Raw genomic sequence first — 27,017 nt, 5'->3', positions numbered from 1 at the left:
TCATAGATAGCAGCTCATCACAGACAGCAGCTCAGCACAGACAGCAGTGTATCACAGACAGCAGCTCAGCACAGACGGCAGTGTATCACAGACAGCAGTTCAGCACAGACAGCAGCTCCTCATAGATAGCAGCTCATCACAGACAGCAGCTCAGCACAGACAGCAGTCTAACAGCATTAACTGTACAGAAGAAATAAAAACATTTTTACAATGAAGTGAATGTGTGATTTTGGAACTTCAGCTCTCAGAAAACTGGAAATGTTTTAACTTGATAAATAGCTAATGCTAGCTGATGGAAAACAGCTAATGCTAGCTGATGGAAAATGGCTAATGCTAGCTGATGGAAAACAGCTAATGCTAGCTGATGGAAAATGGCTAATGCTAGCTGATGGAAAATGGCTAATGCTAGCTGATGGAAAATGGCTAATGCTAGCTGATGGAAAGCAGCTAATGCTAGCTGATGGAAAAAAGCTAAAGCTAGCTGAAGGAAAATGGCTAATGCTAGCTGATGGAAAATGGCTAATGCTAGCTGATGAAAATAGCTAATGCTAACTGATGAAAATAGCTAATGCTAACTGATGGAAAACTGCTAACATTTGCTGACTAAAATTAGTCAGATTAGCTAACTCCTGGTGGCATTTGCTGCTGTGAGTGAATGGCTGTGAGTGTGAATGGCACAGCACCACCCAGTGTACTGAACCGGTACCTGTCCTGCCCTCGATGAACTGTGTGCTGAGGTTGGGTCCGCTGAAGGTGGACACTACAATCTTGTAGAGGCGTCCAGGTGTGAGAGAGGAGAGCAGGTAGTGGGTGGTGGTGCTGCTTAGGGTGATCGGGGGAAGCACCTTCATGTCGCTGAAGAGAAGCTGAACCTCGTAGTGATCCACATCTCCAGGTGCCGACGTCCAGGTGACCTTCAGCTCCTCTGTGCCGCGGCTGGCCAGCGACAGGTTCCTCACTGCCGCCGGTACTGAAACAGCAGAGCGGCAGTTAAAGCACAGGAGCTTGCATCAGGGACGCTGTGTTCTGCGTTATGACCATAGTAGGAACGTTCTCACTCTGTGGTACATTTAAACGTTCTAAAGCTGACATGTTCCGCCGTATGGGCAGTTTTCCTCCTGAAGCATGTGGGTGTTTATCTCCAATGATTTTACTAGCCTGGCTAACCAGCTGGTTCATGTTTCTGCTTGATTAATAGGTTCCCACACCATGATATGATATTAAATATTAGAATTATATTCTTACTTCCACTCATTAATGACCTCGTTATTCCAAGCATCCAGTGACGCTTGTTGAAAAAAAGTGTATGACAAAATGAATCAGGTGTGGAACTATTTGTTGTTTTTTGTTTGTTGAGTGTTTCAGCCTAGTCTGAGTCTGAGTGTTCAGCCTAGTCTGAGTCTGAGTCTTTCAGCCTAGTCTGAGTCTTAGTGTTTCAGCCTAGTCTGAGTCTGAGTGTTTCAGCCTAGTCTGAGTCTGAGTGTTTCAGCCTAGTCTGAGTCTGAGTGTTCAGCCTAGTCTGAGTCTGAGTGTTTCAGCCTAGTCTGAGTCTGAGTGTTCAGCCTAGTCTGAGTCTGAGTGTTTCAGCCTAGTCTGAGTCTGAGTGTTTCAGCCTAGTCTGAGTCTGAGTGTTTCAGCCTAGTCTGAGTCTGAGTGTTCAGCCAAGTCTGAGTCTGAGTGTTCAGCCAAGTCTGAGTCTGAGTGTTTCAGCCTAGTCTGAGTCTGAGTGTTCAGCCAAGTCTGAGCCTGAGTGTTTCAGCCTAGTCTGAGTCTGAGTGTTCAGCCTAGTCTGAGTCTGAGTGTCACTAAATCAGCACATTGATTATAGAACTCTTTGATGTACTGATGATCTTTAATCTCACAGGGGACTCTTTAACAATTCCTGTGTTGTCATGGAGACACCCTCGCCCTGTGGAGGGACTCATCATTGTGTGTTGAATCAGGTGTTGTGGGGGTCACTCACAGGTGCGTCCGTGTGTGGAGACGCTGGACTCGTACGTTCCGCTCCAGGTGCTGACGATGACGGTGTAGAGTCGCCCCGGGACCAGCCCGCTGAACACGCACTGGTTCTGAGAGTTTGGAACCGTCCGGTTCTGGTGGAACAGGTTGTTGTGTTTGATGGCCACCTGGTAGTAGTCAAAGTCTCCGGCCGCATGGCGCCAGTACACCTTCAGAGAGTCATCCCGTGCCATGTGGGTCGCCGTCGGGGTCAGAACGGTGGATGGCTCTGAGGAGGAACATCACAACTACTGACACTTACAGCCGCATCAATCATATTAATAATCACACTGATTATACTCAACAACTAACAGTTCACACTGAAATTATTAAAGGGCCCAGAAAAACAACTGTTCTTTCACTAGCCCCACCCATTCAGCCTTCAGTAGTTTAGCCCCACCCATTCAGCATACAGCAGTTTAACCACACCCATTCAGCTACAGCAGTTTAGCCCTACCCATTCAGCCTACAGCAGTTTAGCCCCACCCATTCAGCCTACAGCAGTTTAGTCCCACCCATTCAGCTACAGCAGTTTAGCCCTACCCATTCAGCCTACAGCAGTTTAGCTCCACCCATTCAGTGGGGCCAAATCAGCCTTAAAGGCACAGCCTGTTTAAATGTAAGGCATCATGTAGAAATGAATCATGACTGTTTTGATGCATAAAACCACCCAAACGTTTTAGGTGGAAATCAGTGATCTGGGCTCTTCAAAGTGATTCAGTTGTACAGTGAGGTTCTTACGCGTTCTCTGCTGGACCACCGTGTGGTTCTCATACGTTCCGCTGCGGGAGCTAATCGAGATGTTGTAGAGCCGCCCGGACACCAGAGACTTGAACACGCACTCTGGACTGGACCTTGACACGGTCAGCGTGTGAACAATCCTCTCACGGTCACTCAGAGTCACCAGGTAACTGTCCACATCCCCCTGCGCCGGCCGCCATGACACGCTGAGGAAGTCCATCCTGCCGTTATTACTGACCGACACCTCCCGCACCGCCGCAGGCACTGCCAATCACACACAGAGAGACAGAATAATCAAATATAGCACTGCTGATCACACAGAGACCGATCAATAACTATAGCAACACCGATAACACACAGAGAGACCGATCAATAACTACAGCACCGATCAATAAACTACAGAGGCCGATCAATAAACTGCTAATCACACACAGAGAGACAGATCAATCAACTACAGCACTGCTAATCACACACAGAGAGACCGATCAATCAACTACTGCACTGCTGATCACACACAGAGAGACCGATCAATCAACTACAGCACTGCTTTTTTCAACGAATGAAAAAACGGCAAATTCAACACAACACAATACAAAACAGCACAACACAACACAAAACAACAAAACAACACAACACAAAACAACACAACACAAAACAACACAACAAAACAACACAACACAAAACAGCAAAACACAAAACAATACAACACAACACAAAACAGCAAAACACAAAACAATACAACACAACACAATACAAAACAACACAACACAACACAAAACAACACAACACAACACAAAACAATACAAAACAGCACAACACAACACAACACAAAACAAAAAAACAACACAACACAAAACAATACAAAACAAAACAAAACAACACAACACAAAATAGCACAACAGAACACAACAGCACAACACAAAACAACAAAACAACACAAAACGGCACAACACAACACAGTACAACACAAAACAAAACAACAACACAAAACAGCACAACACAACACAAAACAGCACAACAAACAACACAAAACAACACAACAAAACAAAACAACACAACACAAAAAAACAAACAATACAACACAACAAAACACAACACAACACACAACAAAACAACACAACACACAACAAAACAACACAACACAACACAACAAAACAACACAACACAAAACTGCACAAAACAACAAAACAACACAGCACGTCGAGCAGTTATTTAATCATTTCTGCTCACTGAGAACCGAAGCTGTGAAATGTCCACTCAAACACAAACAGCTGAAAATAGAAGAACATCCTCTCGGACAAAGAACAGCCTAGCAGGAAATCTTCGGAATGAAGGCCCTGCGCATGTCCAGGACTTCCTGAAAATTCCAGGAATATTCCTGTTATTCCAGATAAGGGCAGTTTGGAATCTAAACCCTTCCTCGGACTCACTGAGCTGTGAAGAAACTCATCTTTTGCTCTTTAAAATCTTTTTTAATACTGAACCGACACAGATCAGAGGAACATCCACTGTGGTTGATCGACTGATTAACATTAACGTTGCGTGTGCTCTGATCGCTACTGACCCGTTCGGCCATCGGACACGGTCTGCCTGGATGACTTGCCACTGCGCACCGTGGTCACGACCACCCTGTAGAGGGCGCCAGATCTCAGGGCCTGGAAGTGGTAAGAGGTGGCGTCTGCAGGAACGCTCTCGTTCTTGATGATGACGCTGTCATGGATGAGCAGCAGGCGATACGAGTCGATTTTTCCCACCGCTTTGTCCCAGCTCACCTGCAGAGCGTCCGTCCAGCCCTCGTTACTCACCTGCAGCCCAGTAACAGCTGCTGGGACTGAACACATACACACACACACACACACACAGGGTGACATGTCAGGCCTGCAACTACTAAAAACAATAATAATGAAAAGTTCTGAACTTAATAATAATTGGACTGCAGTCCTGTAAAATCCTGGACAACTGTAGACTGGATCTGCACTGTGCTTTACATTAACCACGTCTGCAATCAGACTCTCACACACAATGTACTTCACATAAACAAGATATCAGATCAGACCTGCATTTCACAGAGTATCAATACCTACAGACCTCGCTTATGTCCTGTTAAAGGATCATTAGATCAGATTTAAAATGACGAGACTGGAACACAAACTCATTTCTAAAGGAATCAGACAGTGAAGAGCATCAGATGGGATTCTGGAGATGTTCCTACACTTTCAGATGGGTTTATAAACACTTTTACATAGTTATTTCTGTCTGAGTTAATATTTCACTACACAGTTTAAAATAAACATATTTTTAAAAATGAATTTGTTTAATAAGGTAAAATATCCTGAGACACAGTTTAGTGTGGCGTGTATTTCAGCAGGACTGCAGTGAGTTTGAAATGGATTTCTAATTTACTGGAATACATGTTGGTATATTTTTTCCCCACTGAGTGTAAAGCTTTTCGCTGATCAGATTCAGGCAGAAATAAAAATAATTGAGTTCTAAAACAGAACGCAGGAGAACCCGCGTGAGGACAGGTGTGTAACTCACAGGTGCGCGCTGTGACGGAGGTGGAGCTGCTGAGTTCTCCACTGTTTGTTACCACGGTGATGGTGTACTGCTGTCCAGGTGTGAGATCACTGAAGCTGCACTCCTTCATCTCTCTGGTCAGAGATTTCCTCTTCACCTGTCCCTCTACAGCTCTCAGCACCACGGTGTAGTTATCCCACTCTCCAACCGGGGGGCGCCACTGCACTCGCACAGAGCTCTCATCACTGTGACGCACCTGCAGCTGCTGAACTGACCGAGGGGCTGAGAGAGAGAGAAAGAGAGACCAAGAGAGAGAGAGAGAGAGAGAGAGAGAGAGAGAGAGAGAGAGAGAGAGACAGACAGACAGACAGAGAGAAAGAGAGAGAGAGAGAGAGAGAGAGAGAGATGGTTAGCTTTGGCACAGTGGCTAGCTTTGGCTCGGTGGTTAGCTTTGGCTTGATGTTCAGCTTTCGCTCTGTAGTTAGCTTTGGTAGGTGATTAGCTTTGGCTCGGTGGTTAGCTTTGGCTTGATGTTCAGCTTTCGCTCTGTAGTTAGCTTTGGTAGGTGATTAGCTTTGGCTCGGTGGTTAGCTTTGGCTTGATGGTCAGCTTTCGCTTGATGGTTAGCTTCAGCTTGATAGTCAGCTTTCGCTTGGTCGTTAGCTTCGGCTTGGTGGTCAGCTTTCGCTCGGTGGTTAGCTTTGGCTTGATGGTCAGCTTTCACTTGGTGGTTAGCTTCGCTCAGTGGTCAGCTTTGGCTTGAAGGTTAGCTTTGGTGGTTAGCTTTAGCTCGGTGGTTAGCTTTGGCTTGATGGTCAGCTTTAATTTCAGTGGTTAGCTTTGGCTTGGTGTTTAGCTTTGGCTCGGTGGTTAGCTTTGGCTTGATGGTCAGCTTTCGCTCGGTAGTTAGCTTCGGCTTGATGGTCAGCTTTCGCTTGGTGGTTAGCTTTGGCTTGGAGGTCAGCTTTCGCTCGGTGGTTAGGTTTGGCTTGGCGGTTAGCTTTGGCTCAGTGGTTAGCTTTGGCATGAAAGGTCAGCTTTCGCTCGGTGGTCAGCTTTCGCTTGGTGGTCAGCTTTCGCATGGTGGTTAGCTTTCGCTTGGTGGTTAGCTTTGGATAGATGGTCAGTTTTCGCTCTGTGGTTAGCTTTGGCTTGAAGGTTAGCTTTCACTTTGTGGTTAGCTTTGGCTTGATGGTCAGCTTTCTCTCGGTGGTTAGCTCTGACTTGATGGTCAGCTTTTGCTCGGTGGTTTGCTTTGGCTAGGTGGTTAGCTTTGGCTCGGTGGTTAGCTTTGGTTTGATGGTCAGCTGGTGAGTGAAACATGTCAGCCTCATGTTTGATGTGGACACTGCTTACCCAGACTCCCGTGGCAGTACTGCGTGGTGGTCAGTGAGCCGCTGATCACAGTGACCGCAGCTGTGTAAAGCTTGCCGGGCACGAGGACCAACCCGGAGAACAGGAACTCTAGCACCGCCTTGTCTGCCGTACGGTTTACCAGCACAGAGGAGCCATTCAGGAGCAGCACGTGGTAGTATTGCCACTCGCCTTTAGGGGGCACCCACGACACCTTCAGAGCAGTCTGGTCACTGAGACCCACCAACTTCAGCTGAGCAGCTTTATCAGGCACTGAGGGGCAAGTGAGAGAGAGATAGTTTACTATTCTGCCACTTCATTTACTCATTTATTTAGTAATATGATTGCTAAACTCTTTAATTCAATCTTGTGGAGAGTATCCAATGTTTCTTAATGTAAAGGTTTTTCCTTCTGAAACGTTTTCTTTACCTGATCATCGCTGTTACGGCCAAGCTAATTTTCTCTAGCTCATCTCTCTGAGATTAACAGATCAAATCAAATCACATCAAATCAAATTTATTTGTAGCGCTTTTTACAACTGATGATGTCACAAAGCAGCTTCACAGAATTCCAGTAAAGAATTCAGAATGTTAAACCCCCAGGTGAGCAAGCCAGGGGCAACAGTGGCAAGGAAAAACTCCCTCAGAACTGAGGAAGAAACTTTGGGAGGAACCAGGCTCACCAGGGGGGACCTCTCCTCCTCTGGTCAAACTACCTACACAGTTATTATACTACTAATATTAATAGCAGTAGTATTGATAGTAGGAATAACTAGGAGTCCACGAAAACATCAATGTAGGGTGGGCAGCTAGTCCAAGGCACATGGCGGTAGCTGGAGTGTGGGCAGCTGGTCTGAAGCGGGTTGTAGGAGAGCTCGACAGTCAGTCGCCCATCAGTGTCCAGCCGGACAGGTGGGTGGTCGTTTAGGTTACCTCTAAAATACTGGGTTTAATTCTACCAATGGTAGCTCCGGCTTCAACACAGACATTTGAATTCTGTGTGACACGTCACATATTCTTTACTTTGTATGTTGCAGTTTTTCAAAAAAGACTTAAAGCCTCATTTCTTTCACTGGATTGGACTGTTGGCTTGTCAGCCATCTGAGCTACCTGCTTAAACTAAACCTCATTCTTACACAGATTAAGGGTGGGGAGAAAAATCGACAGACTGTGGCAGCACGCTATATTAAAAACTAGTTCAGGGGTCACAACTCAAATATTAATAAGGGTCATTTTGTCCTTTCAACAAAAATCAAACCACCTTGTGAGCCGTAACATTTTGAGTCCATTTTCTTATCTTGGCTGATCATGCGTCTTGGTTCATGCTGATGTCCTAGTGTTGGCTGAAAATATAATACAGGCAAAAGTGCAGACTCTGCTCTGCTTTAAGCTTCAGCTAAGCTGTAGTCACTTTTCTCGCATCTCCAGCAGGAAACTTTTCCACTAAAGTAGAACAGTTTCTTGTAAAATGTCTCAATGTTCGTCCTTTTACAAGGCTGAAGTCGCTTCTCATTCGCCAGCTTCTCGTTCGAATTTTCCCATTCCACCTTAAATGGTGCCTGAGGTGCCAGAATGTAACTGCTGCACCATTTAAGGTGGAACAGGACAATTCAAACAAGAAGCTGGAGAACAAGAAACTGACTTTACAACTTTTTAGTGTAACCAGCTGGAGTAATTATAAACACAGATCAGTCCATTCATCTCCAAATTATCAATGTTCGTCTTAAATCCCTCTCTTTGCCATTTCATAGCTACTACCTGGGCGAGACTGTTGTCTGTGTTGCTATGGTGACCAACAGTCTGCCCCGATCTTCAGGGTTAAAGGGTGAATTAGCACTTCTACATTAACTCCAGAGTTTAAGATCATTTACTGTTAAACTGTGCTGAAAGATCAGCGGAGCTTTATTTTATTTTAAAGGAGGATTATTTTAGTATCATCTACTAATCTAATTCAGCTGTGGAGCCACAACAGGGCGGTAAAAACCAGAGGTTGCCAACCCTTGAGTTAAGTTAACTTATGGTAGTACTTTGGCTTCTATGGAGTTAAGGGGAAATATATATTAAATGTTTCCACTCATTTTCCATCCAGTTGTACTTGCTGCCAACCAGAAGACCATCGATCCAGCGATGTCAAACCTTCCACCCAACTCGGAAAGAATGAAGCAAACAAACTACAAACTCTATCACAACTTTTATTGTCAGGGATTTAGAGCCAAGATGCAGGATCACTTCTCAAAGATAAGTTACTAAGTTACTGACACAGTGACAACCCCCCCCCTCCGCCTCTACAATAAGATCAAAACCGAAGTTATGAAATGAAACAGGTAGAGTAGCTGCAACGTGATGCATGGTCATCATTTACAACGAGTTCTTAAAACTGCATTTTATCAGAGTGGCAGCAGCGTCTCATGTGCTCCAAACAAGGGCAGTGAATGAGAGTCTTCCAGTTCACTAACCTCATCAATTCCGTTTGTTTTACTAATAGAAGATATTGGAGGTAAATTCATTGTGGACTATCCCACCCCTAATGGTTCTAGACATTTTACTCTATATGCAAGTAGTTTATGGCTGAGTGTACAGTGATGTAGTCTCTCTAATATGTATATTTATGATAATGTCACTGCTTATGAACAATCTGCTGTGTTACCTGTGTCTCTGAGACTCACCTGTCCTGCCTGTCGCTCTGACCTCAGAGCTGAGCCTACCCCTTCTGGTCTTCACAGTCACCTGATATGCTCGTCCAGGTGTGAGTTTGGTGAAGAGACAGTGGGATGTGTTGGGGTGGAGGGTGACCTCCTGATGTTCAGAGGAGGAGGAGGAGGATAAATTGACCAGGTAATTATCCACTCTGCCCACTGCAGGAGTCCAAGAGGCATTCAGAATGACCTCACTTCCATCGTTCTGCAGAAGCAGATTGCTTACAGGAGCTGGAGCTGCAGGTGAACGCAAGCAAACAAACAGGCTGAAAAACAGGCTCCGCCCATAAACAGCACCTGACCATTGGCTCTCTTAAACAGGCTCCGCCCATAAACAGCACCTGACCATTGGCTCTCTTAAACAGGCCCCACCCATAAACAGCACCTAACCATTGGTTGTTGACTACTATAACAATAGTTTAACCTATATTCTCAACTCTCTTGCTCCTGTGAAAACTCGCTCTGTTTCCTTCACTCATTCTGCCCCCTCGTATACCCCTAAACTACGGCTAATGAAAGCTAAAGCTCGTCAGCTCGAGCGACTCTAGAAAATCTGGTATTATCATCCACAAAGAAATGCATAAAGCACACATATTGCAGTATAAGGATGTAATTGCTCAAACTAAATCCTCCTATTACTCTGGTCTAATTAACTCTAGTGAAGGGAACACCAAAACACTGTTCTATCTAGTCAACAAACTCTTCCAATCCAAATCCTTCCTACCTTCCCACTTTTACTCAACTGATACTTGTAATGCTTTACTGTCGTTTTTTAGTGAGAAAATTTATAAAATCCACCAGAACATCTGTCCTGATCCACAGCCTCTCTCCTTCTCTGTACCTCTTTCACATAGTCAGTCTCTCTCCTGTTTTCAGCTTCCAGATGCATCTGTCATTTCTGATCTCATTAGCAAATCAAAACCTTCTACATGTCAGCTTGATCCTTTCCCAACAGTCTTAGTTAAATTTGGTCTTTCCTCTCTGCTCCCCCTCATAACTGCTATTATTCATTCCTCACTCACTAGTGGAATTGTTCCTACGCCCTTCAAAACGGCTGCTATCACTCCTATTCTGAAAAAACCTGGCTCAGACCCCAACAACTTTAATAACCTTCGCCTGATTTCTAACCTCCCTTTCATTTCCAAAATACTTGAAAAAGTTATTGCTACTCAAATTCATTCCTACCTATCCCAAAATTGTCTCTATGAACAATTCCAGTCTGGTTTTCGCCCCTCCATAGCACAGAAATTGCTTTTCTTAAGATCACTAATGACCTTCTCATGGCAGCTGATTCTGGTTTATTTTCCATTCTCATTCTTCTAGATCTGAGCACAGACTTCGACACTATCTCTCATACTATCCTCCTTAACAGACTATCTTCCATTGGCATTAATCATATCGCACTCGACTGGTTTCATTCCTATCTCTCAGGCCGCACTCAATTCATTCAACTCAAATGTTTCAGGTCTCAGTCTTGCCCTGTTTCTTCTGGTGTACCCCAGGGTTCTGTCCTTGGGCCCCTACTTTTCATCATTTACCTTCTGCCCCTTGGCAATATTTTTCGCTCTTTCGACATCCATTTCCACCTCTATGCAGATGACACCCAGCTCTATCTATCTAGTAAACTAAGTACTTTGTTCCCGCCCTCTTCCCTTTCCAACTGTTTATCTGAAATAAAATCCTGGTTCACCTCTAATTTCCTAAAACTTAAAAGTGATAAAACTGAAATTTTGCTTTGTGGTTCCAAATCCACATTATCGAAAGAGGATATTTTCTCTATTCAAATTGACAGTACATTAGTCTCCCCCTCACCTCAGGTTAAGAGCTTGGGTGTCATCTTAGATAACTGTTTATCTTTCCGCTCTCACATTAGTAATATAACCCGGTCTGCGTATTTCCATCTGCGTAACATCAATCGTCTACGCCCTTCCCTCACCCCCCATACTGCATCTATTCTAGTTTATAGTCTTGTTACATCCCGCATTGACTACTGTAATTCTCTTCTCTTTGGCCTTCCTCATAAATCCCTCCATAAGCTTCAGCTGGTTCAGAATGCAGCTGCCCGTATTATCACTAAAACTCCTTCATTCCATCACATTACACCTGTCCTTCAACAGCTCCACTGGCTCCCTGTTAAATATAGGATCGAATACAAAATTCTCCTCCACACATTTAAGGCCATACATAATCTTGCCCCCCCTTATCTGTCAAATCTTCTCCAAATCGCAACTTCTACCCGCTCGCTCAGATCCTCCTCTTCCATTCATCTCTCTGTACCTTCTGCTCGTCTGAGTACCATGGGGAGCAGAGCTTTCAGCCGCTCTGCTCCCAAACTCTGGAACTCCCTCCCACCTGACATCCGTAACATTGACTCCTTTCCTCTTTTCAAATCCAGTCTTAAAACTCACCTGTTCAAATTAGCCTACTCTCTCTGCTGATGTGTTTTTTTTTATATATATATATAACCCTACATTTTGTACAGTGTCCTTGAGTGTCGAGAAAGGCGCTTTTAAATTAAATTTATCATCATTATTATTATTATTGGCTCTCTTAAACAGTGTCCGCCTATAAACATGACCAAGATCACTGGCTGTCTTAAACAGGCTCCACCCGTAAACAGCACTTGACCACTGGCTCTGTTAAACAGGCTCCACCCATAAACAGCACCTGACCTCTAGCTGTGTTAATCAGGTTCTGCCCATAAACAGCACTTGACCACTGGCTCTCTTAAAAAGGTTCTGCCCATAAATAGCACCTGACCACTGGCTCCGTTAAACAGGCTCCACCCATAAACAGCACTTGACCACTGGCTCTGTTAAACAGGCTCCACCCATAAACAGCACCTGACCACTGGCTCTGTTAAACAGGCTCCACCCATAAACAGCACCTGACCTCTGGCTCTGTTAAACAGGTTCTGCCCATAAACAGCACCTGACCTCTAGCTGTGTTAATCAGGTTCTGCCCATAAACAGCACTTGACCACTGGCTCTCTTAAAAAGGTTCTGCCCATAAATAGCACCTGACCACTGGCTCCGTTAAACAGGCTCCGCTCATAAACAGCACCTGACCTCTGGTGCTCTTAAACAGGTTCTGCCCATAAACAGCACCTGACTACTGGCTCTGTTAAACAGGCTCCACCCATAAACAGCACCTGACCTCTGGCTGTGTTAAACAGGTTCTGCCCATAAACAGCACTTGACCACTGGCTCTCTTAAAAAGGTTCTGCCCATAAATAGCACCTGACCACTGGCTCTTTTATACAGGCTCCGCCCATAAACAGCAACTGATCTCTGGCTGTCTAATACAAGCTCCACCCATAAACAGCACCTGACCACTGGCTCACTTATACAGGCTCCTACCATAAATAGCACCTGACCAGTGACTGGAGAACAGTAAACCAGCTTCAGCTTCGTGTCTCTAACAGATGTTAGTACCTATAAACATTGTTTATCTATGCTAATGTATTTTAGTACATGTTTATATACAGTGATTCATACAGTGTCAGAGATAATGAACACCTCCCCACACAGTGTGAGATGAGTGTGATGATGCTGGTGGTGAGAGAGCTCTAATGCTCTCTTTGAGTTTCTGTCTTTATTTTCACTTTTCAAGATTTTCAAAATCTCTTACAGGAAGCCATCACTGTTACAAGAAGAGGCAGAGTCACCTGTCTGAACCGCTTCGCTTGTGTTTCGTTGCTTCCCGACGGCCTCTGTTACCACGGTGACACTGTAGAGGGTTCCGGGGGTGAGGTCAGAGACGATGCAGGACATGACTGTACTCCGCAACTTCAGCCTTCGAATGGGCTCAGCTCTGTGACTCACAATTACCCAGAATGCCTCTCTCCGCCCTGGACCTGGCTTCCAGGAAAGGCTGATGTTGGTGGAGGAGACAGAGACCTGCAGACCACTCACCACCGATGGAGCTGCACAACAGACCAGCACAGAGCATAGAAAACACAGATAATGTTATTATGACATCAGTACAACAGTTTCCCATAATAAGGCTTTCATCCCTACATAAAAACCTCAATAAATGCTCCTATATGCTACAACAGGAGATATTAGTCCATAAATGACCTCAATAACATTCCTATACGCTACATCAGGAGATATTAGTCCATAAATCACCTCAATAAATGCTCCTATATGCTATAACAGGAGATATTAGTTCATAAATCACCTCAATAAACACTCCTATATGCTACAACAGGAGATATTAGTCCATAAATTACCTCAATAAACACTCCTATACGCTACAAGAGGAGATATTACTTCATAAATGATCTCAATAAATGCTCCTATATGCTACAACAGGAGATATTAGTCAATAAATGACCTCAATAAATACTCCTATATGGTAGAAAAAGAGATATTAGTTCATAAATGAACGATTTTTGCCCAGTTGGATTCTCACTGTTGTGTTCAGGTGACTGAGGTCCCAAATCTGGCAGGAAATGGTTTAAATAAGCCTGCCTGCCCAAAACAAGAAGTAAAGGAGTGACGCTAGTGAAGGAATGTGTCGTTACAGCAGCTTGTTTAGTTCTCAACATTCTTTCCATCTCTATTCTCTATTGTCTACACTGTGTGTGCCCAAAAAAGAGTGAGCTGATCTGGTTTCCTGTCGTCTGGAGCTATGTCCGGCCCTAACGATATATATTCCTGATCTGGACACCTTCGCTTTCAACTTTCCCTTCTCTGTGGTGGAGTTCAATTTAAATATTGAAGATGGACCTGACTGTGCTGGTGTTCTCCTGCCTTTCTATGTGAATATGTTATAGCTGGGAATTATTTTGTTCTGAGCTGTAAGAGTTAAATTTCCTGAGAGTCTGTTATTGTAAATTGTCCTGTTCAGAAGACATTGTGCTTCTGATGCAAATGTAAACAAAACAGAGCTCCACCTATTGCCACAGTGTCTGTGAGCGCTGTGGATGTCTTGCTCCCAGTCCTGGCCTCTAGGCGGAGTGTGTAGAGTGCTCCGGGTGTGAGGTTGGTGAAGCCAGAGCGTGGTTCGGCGCTGCCCTCCACCCTGGTCTTTTTAGCCACGGATGTGACAGTGTCCGACAGCACCAGCTCATACCAGTCCACCCGGCCTCTGGAGCGCTGCCACTTCACCCGCAGCCCCAGACTGGACAACTGATCCGGAACAATCTCCAACCTCGCTGGCTGCTCTGGGACTGCAGACAGAGAAACAGTGATTAATACTGACACAGAAATATAACCTTACATTGAGTGTGTGAATCACCCCTGGTATTCAGGGGTCCCGTGTTGTCTGGCTGCTAACTCTCTCTCTCTCCATAGCGGAACTGATGCTTCAGTGTCAGTTAATGTCTGTTCTATCAGCTGTTCTTCTGTAAAGTCTCTGTTGTAGTGCGGTTCTGCGCTCTTCCTCACATTAACTGAGGTCTTCCTCATCTCCTTTTCTATAAAGCCTCTGTTCTAGTGCAGTTCTGTGCTCTTCCTCACAGTAACTGAGATCTTCCTCATCTCTTCTTCTGTAGGATCTCTGTTGTAGTGCGGTTCTGCGCTCTTCCTCGCAGTAACTGAGATCCTCCTCATCTCCTCTTCTGTAAAGCCTCTGGTCTAGTGCTGTTCTGCACTCTTCCTCACAGTAACTGAGATCCTCCTCATCTCCTCTTCTGTAAAGTCTCTGTTCTAGTGCGGTTCTGCGCTCTTCCTCACAGTAACTGAGATCCTCCTCATCTCCTCTTCTGTAAAGTCTCTGTTCTAGTGCGGTTCTGCTCTCTGCCCTCACAGTAACTGAGATTTTCCTCGTCTCGTCTTCTGTAAAGTCTCTGGTCTAGTGCGGTTCTGCGCTCTTCCTCATATTAACTGCGATCTTCCTCGTCTCGTCTTCTGTAAAGTCTCTGTTCTAGTGCAGTTCTGCACTCTTCCTCACAGTAACTGAGATCTTCCTTGTCTCCTCTTCTGTCTTCAGTGTGAGGAATGAGGAACAGTCACTCTTCACTCCAAACTAACACCAGTTATCAGACTCGCTGTGTGTCCTGAGATTGAACCCTTCATCATTTCAAACAGTGGAAAAACACTGAGACTGAAATCAAGAGTGGATCTCAGAAACAGCCCTGACCTCACATCCACTGAGAGAGGAGCTCTACTGTGACATTCACTAAATAATGACTGAAAATGCAGTATGAAAACAGGAATAAGTAGGAACGAGGATTCCGAGGAGCTGTTACACAACCTGTGAGGACACCGGAGTGCTGAGCAGTTTCCTGTCTTTGTGCTGTGATGAAACAAGTTCAAGATTGAGGAGGAAGATAAGATTGTTTCAGCATCTTGCAGAAAAGAGTCACGCTGTGTGCATCCCAGCAGGATGGACAGCAGATCCCTGACCATACTAAACAAACCCATACTAAACAAACCCATATTCAGTAACCTGTGACCTTCTCAGCAGATCCCTGAGCATATTCATTAAACCCTGACCTTCTCAGCAGATCCCTAATCACACTATATAAACCCTGACCTTCTCAGCAGGTCTATGGCCTTCTCAGAAGATCCCTGAATACACACTGACCTTCATAGCAGATCCCTGACCATATTCAGTAAACTCTGACCTTCTCAGCAGATCCATGATCACACTAAATAAACCCTGACCTTCTTAGCAGAGACCTGACCATACTCAATAAACGCTGACCTTCTCAGCAGATCTCTGATCACACTGCATACACCCTGACTTTTTCAGCAGATCCCTGATCACAATGAATACATCCTGACCAACTCAGTGGATCCCTGACCTTCTCAGCAGACCCCTGACCATACTGCATACACCCTGACTTTTTCAGCAGATCCCTGATCACAATGAATACATCCTGACCAACTCAGTGGATCCCTGACCTTCTCAGCAGACCCCTGACCATACTGAATAAACCCCAAACCTGAATAGATGAACCCTGATGACCTCTCACACTATCAGACCACATCATCCTCTAACAAACCCCAATCATAACCTTAATTTCTAAGTTATTTAGAAAGAGGTCCAGTCTTTTGAGTGTGTGTGTGCTATAGACTCACACATGAGCCTTTGAATCACTCACAGTGTTTTCAGTGGAAGATGGCGAATGAGAGACGCACTGGAGAGACTGCGGGACAAATCTGCTCTACAGTTTTAGGTTCTGTATTGATGTTGTTCTAAACAGGAGCCAAAGTGATCCTGCAGGTTGATTAATACCATGTGCTGAAGCTACAGGAAGCAGAGCAGATATCAGTTCTAAACGAGGTCGACTGCACATCTCACCCAATGATGGTTCTACAGTTACTCAGCGCAGGAACGTCAGGAAACACGCTGAATTTCCATCACGCTTCACATGCGGAAGCTGCAAGGCCACTGAGGAGCCGCAAAAGGTTCCCTGCTTAGAATGCAAAGTTCATGTGTGTGCACTTGAATACCCCCCCCCCCCCAAAAAAAAACAAAACAAAAAAAAAAAAACACAGCGGCCTCCTGCATCCGCTAGAACGAGGTAACAATGAGAAAGGGAAATGGCAGAGAGACAGAGAGAGAGAGAGAGAGAGAGAGAGAGAGAGAGAGAGAAAAACAGAGAGAGAGAGACAGAGAGAGAGATGTGGAGAGAGAAGGAGAGACAGAGAGAGAGAAAGAGACACAGAGAGTACGAGAGAGAGAGAGAGAGAGAGAGAGAGAGAGAGAGACTTTCTGGAAGTAAACACTTAAAGACGCGCTGCCCTTTCATTGTTTCTGAGTTCTGCCTTATCACACACAGACCGTCCTCAGTCTTCCTCCACAGCCGCTCAGATATCTGCTCCAGCGGAAACTTTCCTCTATCAACTGTAATGTTTTTGTGTCAGACTAAGTTGTGACTTAAAAAATCACTGCTTAAGTGTTTCATTTTATTTTCGACCTGAGCTCCACTTTAAAAGTTTTTGTAGTTTCATTCATAATTAATTTCTACAGGATCATTTTCAACCTGTCTTTATCCCTCCCTGTCAATTTTAACAAAGAATTACTGTCTTTACGACTGCTGTAGGCTGAAAGGGTGGGGCTAAACTGCTGAAAGATGAATGGGTGGGACTAAACTGCTATAAGATGAATGGGTGGGGCTAAACTGCTGTAGGCTGAATGGGTGAGGTTAAACTGCTATAGCTGAATGGGTGGGGCTAAACTGCTGAAAGATGAATGGGTGGGACTAAACTGCTGTAAAATGAATGGGTGGGGCTAAACTGCTGTAGGCTGAATGGGTGAGGTTAAACTGCTGTAGGCTGAATGGGTGGGGCTAAACTGCTGTAGCTTTAAATATTAGACCATACAGTTAGACACTTATGAATGTTACTATATCAACAGTACATAAGCAGCCGTAACGCAGGCTCACCGGTTTGGAATGAGATGTTGAGACGCTCTCCGTCCGTCCTGGAGATGATTTCTGCTTTGTAGAGTGTTCCTGGTGTTAAGTTCTCCAGTGAGCAGGTGAAGGTGTTGGTGTTGGTGTTCATGCAGTGTGTTGATCGTCCACTCTCCAGAACACTGAACACACACGGCTCTCCGGGTCCAGAGAAACTCAGCAGGGCCTGATCCGTCCCGGCTACCACTTCACTTCGGTTCACCATACACCTCACCACCGTTGTGTCCAGCTAAGAGAGTCATTAGGATGGGGGTGGGGGTTAAACACAAGGTTCCTCTGAATCATGTGATGCATCACTGCATCCTTCTGAACTGCCACCAATGCAACATCATTCCTAGCCATGGACGACTGATGGCTGTATCTCGTGATGACAGAGCCAACACTATCATTATTATTAGTAGAAGTAGTAGTAGTACTATTATTATTATCATCATCATCATTATTATTAATAATAATAATCACAATTTACAGTTATTCCACAAAAAAGTGTAGTTTCTTTAGGGTTGGCTAAACAACCATGAACTGCTGAACAAGCAGAAGAACTTTATTTAATATTTAATTTAGCCATATATTCCAGTCATTTTATAACGTTGTGTTATATAATTATGAAGAACTCATAATTAAGCTGTGAAGCTGTGTTTAGTGCAGAAACCTTCACATTATGAGCAGCCTTTCCTTTTCTGATTACCACTACTAGCACTCTGATGGGATCTTCTGCCTGTGTGTGTGTGTGTGTGTGTGTGTGTGTGTGTGTGTGCTCACTAGTGTGCATGTGGTGTTTCACTGCATGGATGGTTTAAATGTGGAGGTCTAATTCTTCTGTGTGCACAGTTGGCTGAATGAGGGTTCTTTGTATCATTAAATGGTTCTTCAGATTGATGGAGAATGTACTGTAGATGGCATGTAGAACCTTTTTACCAATGATTCTGTACGTCAATGAAAAGGGATCTTCTTCTGTTATGATGTCAAGCTTGTAACAATACAAGAACTATTTAGAACCTTTTTCTAACAAGGCTTTATAGGACAGTACTAAACCACAAAATGACAGTATTTACAAAGCAATGAGAGTAAAACGCCATTTCTGAAGAAGCAAAATCCCATATGGGAAATATATATTGCAAATGTATTTATCAAATATATTTTTGCAATATATACATAAGGCCAAAAATGTATTTAATATATATTTAAACACGTGTATTAGTGATTATCTGTGTGGAGTTGGGTGTAATGAAGGTTCCAGATGTAGCTAAAAGTACTGACTGTGATCTGCGCTGTGCTTTACATTAACCACGTACGTCTGCAATCAGACTCTCACACACAATGTACTTCACATAAACAAGATATCAGATCAGACCTGTATTTCACAGATTATCAATACCTACAGACCTCACTTCTGTTCTGTTAAAGGAGCATTAGATCAGATTTAAAATGAAGAGACTGGAAAACAAACATTTCCAAAGGAATCAGACAGTGAAGAGCATCAGACGGGATTCTGGAGATGTTCCTACACTTTCAGGTGGGTTTATAAACAAATTCACAGTTAATTCTGTCTGTATTAATATTTCCACATACATTTAAAACATACATGCATTTTAAAGTATATTCGGGTAATATGGTAAAATATTCTGAAATACATTTTAGTGTTTGGAGTTTATTTTTATATCTATAAAAACACATGATTGTATGTTTTCTTTTCTTCCGTCAGTTAGCAGCAGGTGCTTCTTTAATGTGCTCTGCCTTCATGGTGCTGTTTTCTCCCTTAATTTCACTGAGAAGTGCCAGGTACCAGTTTAAAATATTAAAAATGTTTATATTGTACTAAAATTATGTTAGGAATGAAAAAAAACAAGATGTAAATATAATAATCAGGATAATGAAAACTCTAATCATAATCTGAGAACTGAGCTGATATTCTAATGAGCACACTTGGTGGAGTGACGCTGCTGCATCCACAGCTCACTAAAATATTATCCAGCCTTTATGAGGCGACATCTTAAGGAAGATAAAGTTTAATGCACTTTATTGCTGGATGTGCATCCACAGAGCACTGGCAGAGCCGCTTGAACAAATAAACAAACAGACGGATGAGCTTGTCTGATAACTGTTTGCTTGCTTGGTGGTTAGCTTGCGCATGGAGGCTAGCTTGCGCTTGGTGGTTAGCTTCTGCTTGGTGGTTAGCTTGCGCTTGGTGGCTAGCTTGCGCTTGGTGGCTAGCTTCTGCTTGGTGGTTAGCTTGCGCTTGGTGGTTACCTTCTGCTTGGTGGTTAGCTTGCGTTTGGTGGTTAGCTTGCGCTTCGTGGTTAGCTTGCGCTTGGTGATTAGCTTGCGCTTGGTGGTTAGCTTGCGCTTGGTGGCTAGCCTGCGCTTGGTGGTTAGCTTCTGCTTGGTGGTTAGCTTGCGCTTGGTGGTTACCTTCTGCTTGGTGGTTAGCTTGTGCTTGGTGGTTACCTTCTGCTTGGTGGTTAGCTTGCGCTTGGTGGCTAGCTTGCGCTTGGTGGTTAGCTTCTGCTTGGTGGTTAGCTTGCGCTTGGTGGCTAGCTTGCGCTTGGTGGTTAGCTTCTGCTTGGTGGTTAGCTTGCGCTTGGTGGTTACCTTCTGCTTGGTGGTTAGCTTGTGCTTGGTGGTTACCTTCTGCTTGGTGGTTAGCTTGCGCTTGGTGATTAGCTTGTGCTTGGTGGTTAGCGTTCCCCCTGTAAGCTCCTCTGACTCAAACAACACATTTTAATTAACGCTGTGTGGGGGCAAACCACATCAGCCTTGTGTTTGGTGGGGGACTGCTTACATAAGCACTACCACAGATTAGGACCGGCCAGTTTACAACAAAACAAGAACAATTTTAGCAAAACACATCAGCCATTTATCGGGCACTGGACAGATATTCACAGGACGTACGAATATTGAGAACATTATTATCTTTACACTGTTCTCTAAATGCAGCCCTGAAACGCTGTGTGTGTTTAGTGTGAGTGAAACACTGTGACTCACCTGAGACATAGTGCTGAGGGCTGCAGTAGAGGACGCTGTTGTGGAGGCAGTAGTTGTAGTTGGTGCACTAGTCAGAATCACTGCAGTCGTTGTGGGGGTAGTTGTGGTTGGTTGTGTGGTTGTGGTTGTTTGTGCAGTTGTGGTTGTTTGTGCGGTTGTCATGGTGGTTGTAGTTGGATTAGTGGTGGTAGTTTGAACTGTAGTGGTTGCAGAGGTGGTGGAGGTGAACAGGGTGGTGGTGGGGGCTGTAGTGGTGGGGTCTGGAGGTTGGGGGTGTGTGGTAGCGGGTGTGGGTGTTTTGGGAGTAGATCTAGCCGGGATTTGAGTTATTTCAGTAATGGCTCCGCGGCCTGTGGGCGGTGACGCAGGTGAAGCTGTTGAGGTTGTACGGTTCGTCTGAGCGTCGGGCGCTGAGAGGGGTGGAGCTGAAGCCATGGATGGAGCACTGGAAGTGAGCGTTTCTGCAGTGGAGGAGTTTGTGACTGACAAGGTCTGAGGGTCAGTGGTGACAGGAAGTGATGTAGTCTGCATGCCGCGGCTCACTCTGGGGTTATGGGTAATATCCGCTGCGTGTGAGGTGGAGTGGTGCGGGAAATCCTGGCGTGTTTGGTGGGCGTCTGCAGAGACTGTGTGTGTGACATTGTTCATCTCACGGGGGAGCTGCGTGACAAACTTGTCCACGACCGCTTCCTGTCTGTCTGTGGTCACGTGACTTGTGGTGAGCAGTTCAGCCTGGTCTTTGTGAGCTGACCGTGCCTTATTAACGGCTGTGGCTTCGCTGGTGTCCACAGTGACTATAGTGCCTGTAGTGCCCACCTCACCTGTAATGCCAGCTGTGCCCATAGTGCCCATAGTGTTCATGATGCCTGTAGTGTTAGCAGTGCCTTTAGTGCCTGTAGCTCCAAAAGTGTCCACCGTGCCCATAGCACTCAAAATGGTTGTTATGCCCACAGTGCCTGTAGTGCCCACAGTGCCCATAGTGCTCACAGTGCCCTTAGTGCTCATACTGCCTGTGGTGCCCACAGTGCCCATAGTGCTCATACTGCCTGTGGTGCCCACAGTGCCCATAGTGCTCATATTGCCTGTAGTGCCCACAGTACCTGTAGTGCCCACAGTGCCCATAGTGCTCATACTGCCTGTAGTGCCCACAGTACCTGTAGTGCCCACAGTGCCCGTAGTGCTCACACTGCCTGTAGTGCCCACAGCACCTGTAGTGCTCATACTGCCTGTAGTGCCCACAGTGCCCGTAGTGCTCATACTGCCTTTAGTGCCCACAGTGCCCGTAGTGCTCATACTGCCTGTAGTGCCCACAGTGCCCGTAGTGCTCATACTTCCTGTAGTGCCCACAGTGCCCATAGTGCTCATACTGCCTGTAGTGCCCACAGAACCTGTAGTGCCCACAGTGCCCATAGTGCTCATACTGCCTGTAGTGCCCACAGAACCTGTAGTGCTCATACTGCCTGTGGTGCCCACAGTGCCCATAGCGCTCATACTGCCTGTAGTGCCCACAGTGCCCGTAGTGCTCATACTTCCTGTAGTGCCCACAGTGCCCATAGTGCTCATACTGCCTGTAGTGCCCACAGTGCTCATACTGCCTGTAGTGCCCACAGTACCTGTAGTGCCCACAGTGCCCGTAGTGCTCATACTGCCTGTAGTGCCCACAGTGCCCGTAGCACTCATACTGCCTGTAGTGCCCACAGTGCCTGTAGTGCTCATACTGCCTGTAGTGCCAGTCCTCTTGGTTCTGGTTTTGACTGTGTGTCCGGTGTGGGTCACAGTTTGTCCAGCTGTAACAGGGATCCTCACTGTGGTCGTCAGTTTGGTCATTCTGCTTGTGGACACTGTAGATGGACCTGTTTGAAGAAAAAAAGGATCTCAGAACTACATTCAGTCTGTCATTAACATTAACGTTTACACTATTATTAACACTATCATTTACACAGACACTAATATTTACACTATTATTAACACTAACATTTACACAGACACTAACATTTACACTATTATTAACACTAACATTTACACAGACACTAACTTTTACACTATTATTAACACTAACATTTACACAGACACTGACATTTACACTATTATTAACACTAATGTTTACACAGACACTAACTTTTACACTATTATTAACACTAACATTTACACAGACACTGACATTTACACTATTATTAACACTAATGTTTACACAGACACTAACTTTTACACTATTATTAACACTAACATTTACACAGACACTAATATTTACACTATTATTAACACTAACATTTACACAGACACTAACTTTTACACTATTATTAACACTAACATTTACACAGACACTGACATTTACACTATTATTAACACTAATGTTTACACAGACACTAACTTTTACACTATTATTAACACTAACATTTACACAGACACTAATATTTACACTATTATTAACACTAACATTTACACAGACACTAACATTTACACTATTATTAACACAAACATTTACATAGACACTAATATTTACACTATTATTAACACTAACATTCACATAGGCACTAACTTTTACACTATTATTAACACTAACATTTACACAGACACTAATATTTACACTAATATTAGCACTAACATTTACACCGACACTGACATTTACACTATTATTAACACTAACATTTACACTATTATTAACACTATCATTTACACAGACACTAATATTTACACTATTATTAACACTAACATTTACACTATTATTAACACTAACATTTACAATAACACCTACACTATTAGCACTAACATTTACACTAACACTAACATTTACACTATTTTTAACAAAAACATTTACACTAACATTAATATTTACACTATTATTAACACCAACATTTACACGGACGCTAACATTTACACTATTATTAACACTAACATTTACATAGACACTAATATTTACACTATTATTAACACTAACATTTACACAGACACTAACTTTTACACTATTATTAACATTAACATTTACACAGACACTAATATTTACACTATTATTAGCACTAACATTTACACTGACACTAACATTTACACAATTATTAACACTAACATTTACACAGACACTAACTTTTACACTATTATTAACATTAACATTTACACAGACACTAATATTTACACTATTATTAGCACTAACATTTACACTGACACTAACATTTACACAATTATTAACACTAACATTTACAATAACACCTACACTATTAGCACTAACATTTACACTAACACTAACATTTACACTATTTTTAACAAAAACATTTACACTAACATTAACATTTACACTATTATTAACACTAACATTTACAATATTATTAACACTAACATTTGGACTATTATTATTACTAACACACAAGTGTGTGTGTGTGTCTGTCAATGTGTGTGTGCGTAAGTGTGAGTGTGTGTGTATGTGTGTGTGAGTGTCTGTGTGTCAGTGTGAGTGTGTGTGTCTGTGTGAGAGTGTGTGTGAGACAGTGTGCCTGTATGAGTGTGTCTGTGTGAGAGTGTGCCTGTGTGAGTGTGTGTGTATATGTGTGTGAGAGAGTGTGCCTGTGTGACTGTGTCTGTGAGTGTGTGTCTGTGTGAGTGAGTGTGCATGTGTGTGTCTGTGTGGGAGTGTGCCTGTGTGAGTGTGTCTGTGTGAGAGTGTGTGAGTGTGCCTGTGTGTATGTGTGTGAGTGAGAGTGTGTCTGTGTGTGTTTGAGAGTGTGCATGTGTGTGTCTGTGTGGGAGTGTGCCTGTGTGAGTGTGTCTGTGTGAGAGTGTGTGAGTGTGCCTGTGTGTATGTGTGTGAGTGAGAGTGTGTCTGTGTGTGTTTGAGAGTGTGTGTGTGAGTCTGTGTGAGAGTGTGTGAGTGTGCCTGTGTGAGTGTGACTGTGTGTATATGTGTGTGAGTGAGAGTGTGCCTGTGTGAGTGTGTGTATGTGAGAGTGTGTGTGTGTGAGAGTGTGTGTGTGTGTGTGTGAGAGTATCTGTGTGAGCGTGTGTGTGTCTGTGTGTGTGAGTGTCTGTGTGTGTCTGTGTGAGTGTGCCTGTGTGAGTGTATGTGAGAATGTGTATGTGTGTGTGTGTGTGTGTGTGTGAGAGTATATGTGTGAGCGTGTGTGTGTGTGTGTGTGAGAGTATCTGTGTGAGCGTGTGTGTGTATGTGTGTGTGTGAGAGTATCTGTGTGAGCGTGTGTGTGTGTGTGTGTGTGCACGACAGCTCTGAGGATCATCGTGCAGTCTGAGGGGGCAGTCGTGCGCTGGAGGTTAGGGAACTGGCCTTGTGACCGGAAGGTTGCCGGTTCGATCCCCAGGGCCAACAGTCCATGACTGAGGTGTCCTTGAGCAAGACACCTAACCCCCAATTGCTCCCCAGGTGCCATGGATAGGGCTGCCCACCGCTCCGGGCAAGTGTGCTCACTGCCCCCTAGTATGTTTGCTCACTAGTGTGTATGTGGTGTTTCACTTCAAGGATGGGTTAAATGCGGAGGTGGAATTTGTGGGATTAAAAAAGTATCACTTAACTTAAAAAGGCCTGATTTTAAGGAAGTTGAATGACTTTAACTGAAAATCAGGAACTTTTATTGTGTAACATTAAAAATATCATAACACAGCAGCATGTATTGCAGAATGGTTTGCATTATGGGTAGTTCTGTGTAAGACATTGACAACATTCTTCACTGTTTGTATGTAAGTGTTGCCCTCAGCCTGTAAGCCCCCCAAAATAATCCAAATAATCCAAATAAGGTAATTTATCATAAAACCAACAATGATTTATATAAACACAGGCTGCAGTGACACAGAGAGATTACACTCGTGTAGATCTGCAGGGTTTAAAGCCGCACTGTGAAACCAGCCTCTTCAGGACAGACAGGTTACCGTAGTAACACCTGTACGCCTGTGTGAGTGCTCTGTCCTCACCTGCAGGCTTACAGAGTGATGTCAGCGGCGTCCGTCCGTCTGAGCCCCTCGTGGACCAATTGGAGTATCGGGAGTCGGGCTGGACCACAGCCCGCTCACCCTGCTTCTTCAGGAACATGGGCCAGTGCGCTAGGCCGAATGTGCCGTGCTCATCGTAACATCTCCACATGGGGGAACTGCTGCAGCCTTTCAGTTGCACTAAGCGGGCGTGCTTGGGGACACCTCTTCTGAGGTTGGCCCACAGGCATCTGGAGGACTGTGGGTGAATCAGCTTCATCTCGGCCGTCCAGCTCCAGTTCTGAGACGAGCTAGACGAGTCGCATTTCCGCAGCAGCACCACGCCGCTCTGCACCGTCAGACAGACGCCTTGTTTAGAATGCACGATCAGGAAGCCCCCTACAGGCACAGGACAGCAGTGCACACGTCACTTCACATTCATACTTCAGCATTTTTCTAAAATAATACAGATTTTAAAGATTTTTACATTTCCTTAATACGGCAATAAGCCACGACCAGCCATGCGTTACATGCGTTACACCTCACTGTAACAATCACGGTAATGTACGGCATCATGTGTGATGAAAACGATGATCAGTTCCACTCAGAACTGTAGTTCTGTTATGTCACACTTTCCATGCACCACTGAAAGAGAACAAGAATGCTCAGTGCACATGACACTGGCTTCAGGAACAATTTCTGAAGGTGTGCTTTATAGAGAAGAAATTTAATAAATAATTTAGGCAATGAACAAGAAACAAAGACATGAATAACATGGAGGGAAAAGGGAAAATAAATCTGAAGAATTAAACAGTTAAAAACATAGAAACTGTTATGTTGTTACAGTGTTATAAAACAGGAATAACAGGTAAAAACGACTTCCAGATTAAATAAAACTGATGACTTGGCTCTGCAGTTAGATCGAACAGACCAACAGACCAAGGGAAGTGGGTTCTAGATAAACACCAGATATAGATATATATATATATATATACATCATCCTGAAGGATGTTGCAGGCAGCAGATCGCTCTCCACGGCATCTCCAGACTCTGTCACGTCTGTCACATGTGCTCAGTGTGAACCTGCTTTCATCTGTGAAGAGCACAGTTGCGAATTTGCCAATGCTGGTGTTCTCTGGCAAATGCCAAGCGTCCTGCATGGTGTTGGGCTGTGAGCACAACCCCCATCTGTGGACGTCGGGCCCTCATACCGTCCTCATGGAGTCGGTTTCTAACCATTTGTGCAGACACATGCACATTTGTGGCCTGCTGGAGGTCATTTTGCAGGGCTTTGGCAGTGCTCCTTCTGTTCCTCCTTGCACAAAGGCAGAGGTAGCGGTCCTGCTGCTGGGTTGTTGCCCTCCTACGGCCTCCTCCACGTCTCCTGGTGTACTGGCCTGTCTCCTGGTAGCGCCTCCAGCCTCTGGACACTACGCTGACAGACACAGC

General features: G+C 44.4%; 1 protein-coding gene across 4 annotated transcripts in view; it reads right to left on the bottom strand.

Annotated features, from left to right (window-relative positions):
- LOC108439034 (receptor-type tyrosine-protein phosphatase beta-like) overlaps positions 1-27,017 on the bottom strand; it is a 49,111-nt gene that overhangs the window by 20,264 nt on the left and 1,830 nt on the right. For 2 of the 4 annotated variants that reach the window (XM_017717199.2, XM_017717200.2), the window contains exons 2-13: positions 25,572-25,967; positions 20,661-22,513; positions 17,646-17,904; positions 14,205-14,480; positions 12,972-13,229; positions 9,275-9,541; positions 6,613-6,882; positions 5,278-5,538; positions 4,304-4,570; positions 2,740-3,003; positions 1,964-2,227; positions 707-970 (exon numbers count right to left, since the gene is read on the bottom strand). In XM_017717199.2, the coding sequence (XP_017572688.2) occupies positions 707-970; positions 1,964-2,227; positions 2,740-3,003; positions 4,304-4,570; positions 5,278-5,538; positions 6,613-6,882; positions 9,275-9,541; positions 12,972-13,229; positions 14,205-14,480; positions 17,646-17,904; positions 20,661-22,513; positions 25,572-25,967 (4,899 nt within the window). The remainder of the gene's footprint in view (positions 1-706; positions 971-1,963; positions 2,228-2,739; positions 3,004-4,303; positions 4,571-5,277; positions 5,539-6,612; positions 6,883-9,274; positions 9,542-12,971; positions 13,230-14,204; positions 14,481-17,645; positions 17,905-20,660; positions 22,514-25,571; positions 25,968-27,017) is intronic. The other 2 variants (XM_037540522.1, XM_037540521.1) reach the window with 2 other exon arrangements.

This window comes from Pygocentrus nattereri, chromosome 8 (assembly GCF_015220715.1).
Source record: "Pygocentrus nattereri isolate fPygNat1 chromosome 8, fPygNat1.pri, whole genome shotgun sequence".
NCBI lineage: Eukaryota > Metazoa > Chordata > Actinopteri > Characiformes > Serrasalmidae > Pygocentrus > Pygocentrus nattereri.
This window is presented reverse-complemented; position numbering and strand designations above follow the sequence as displayed.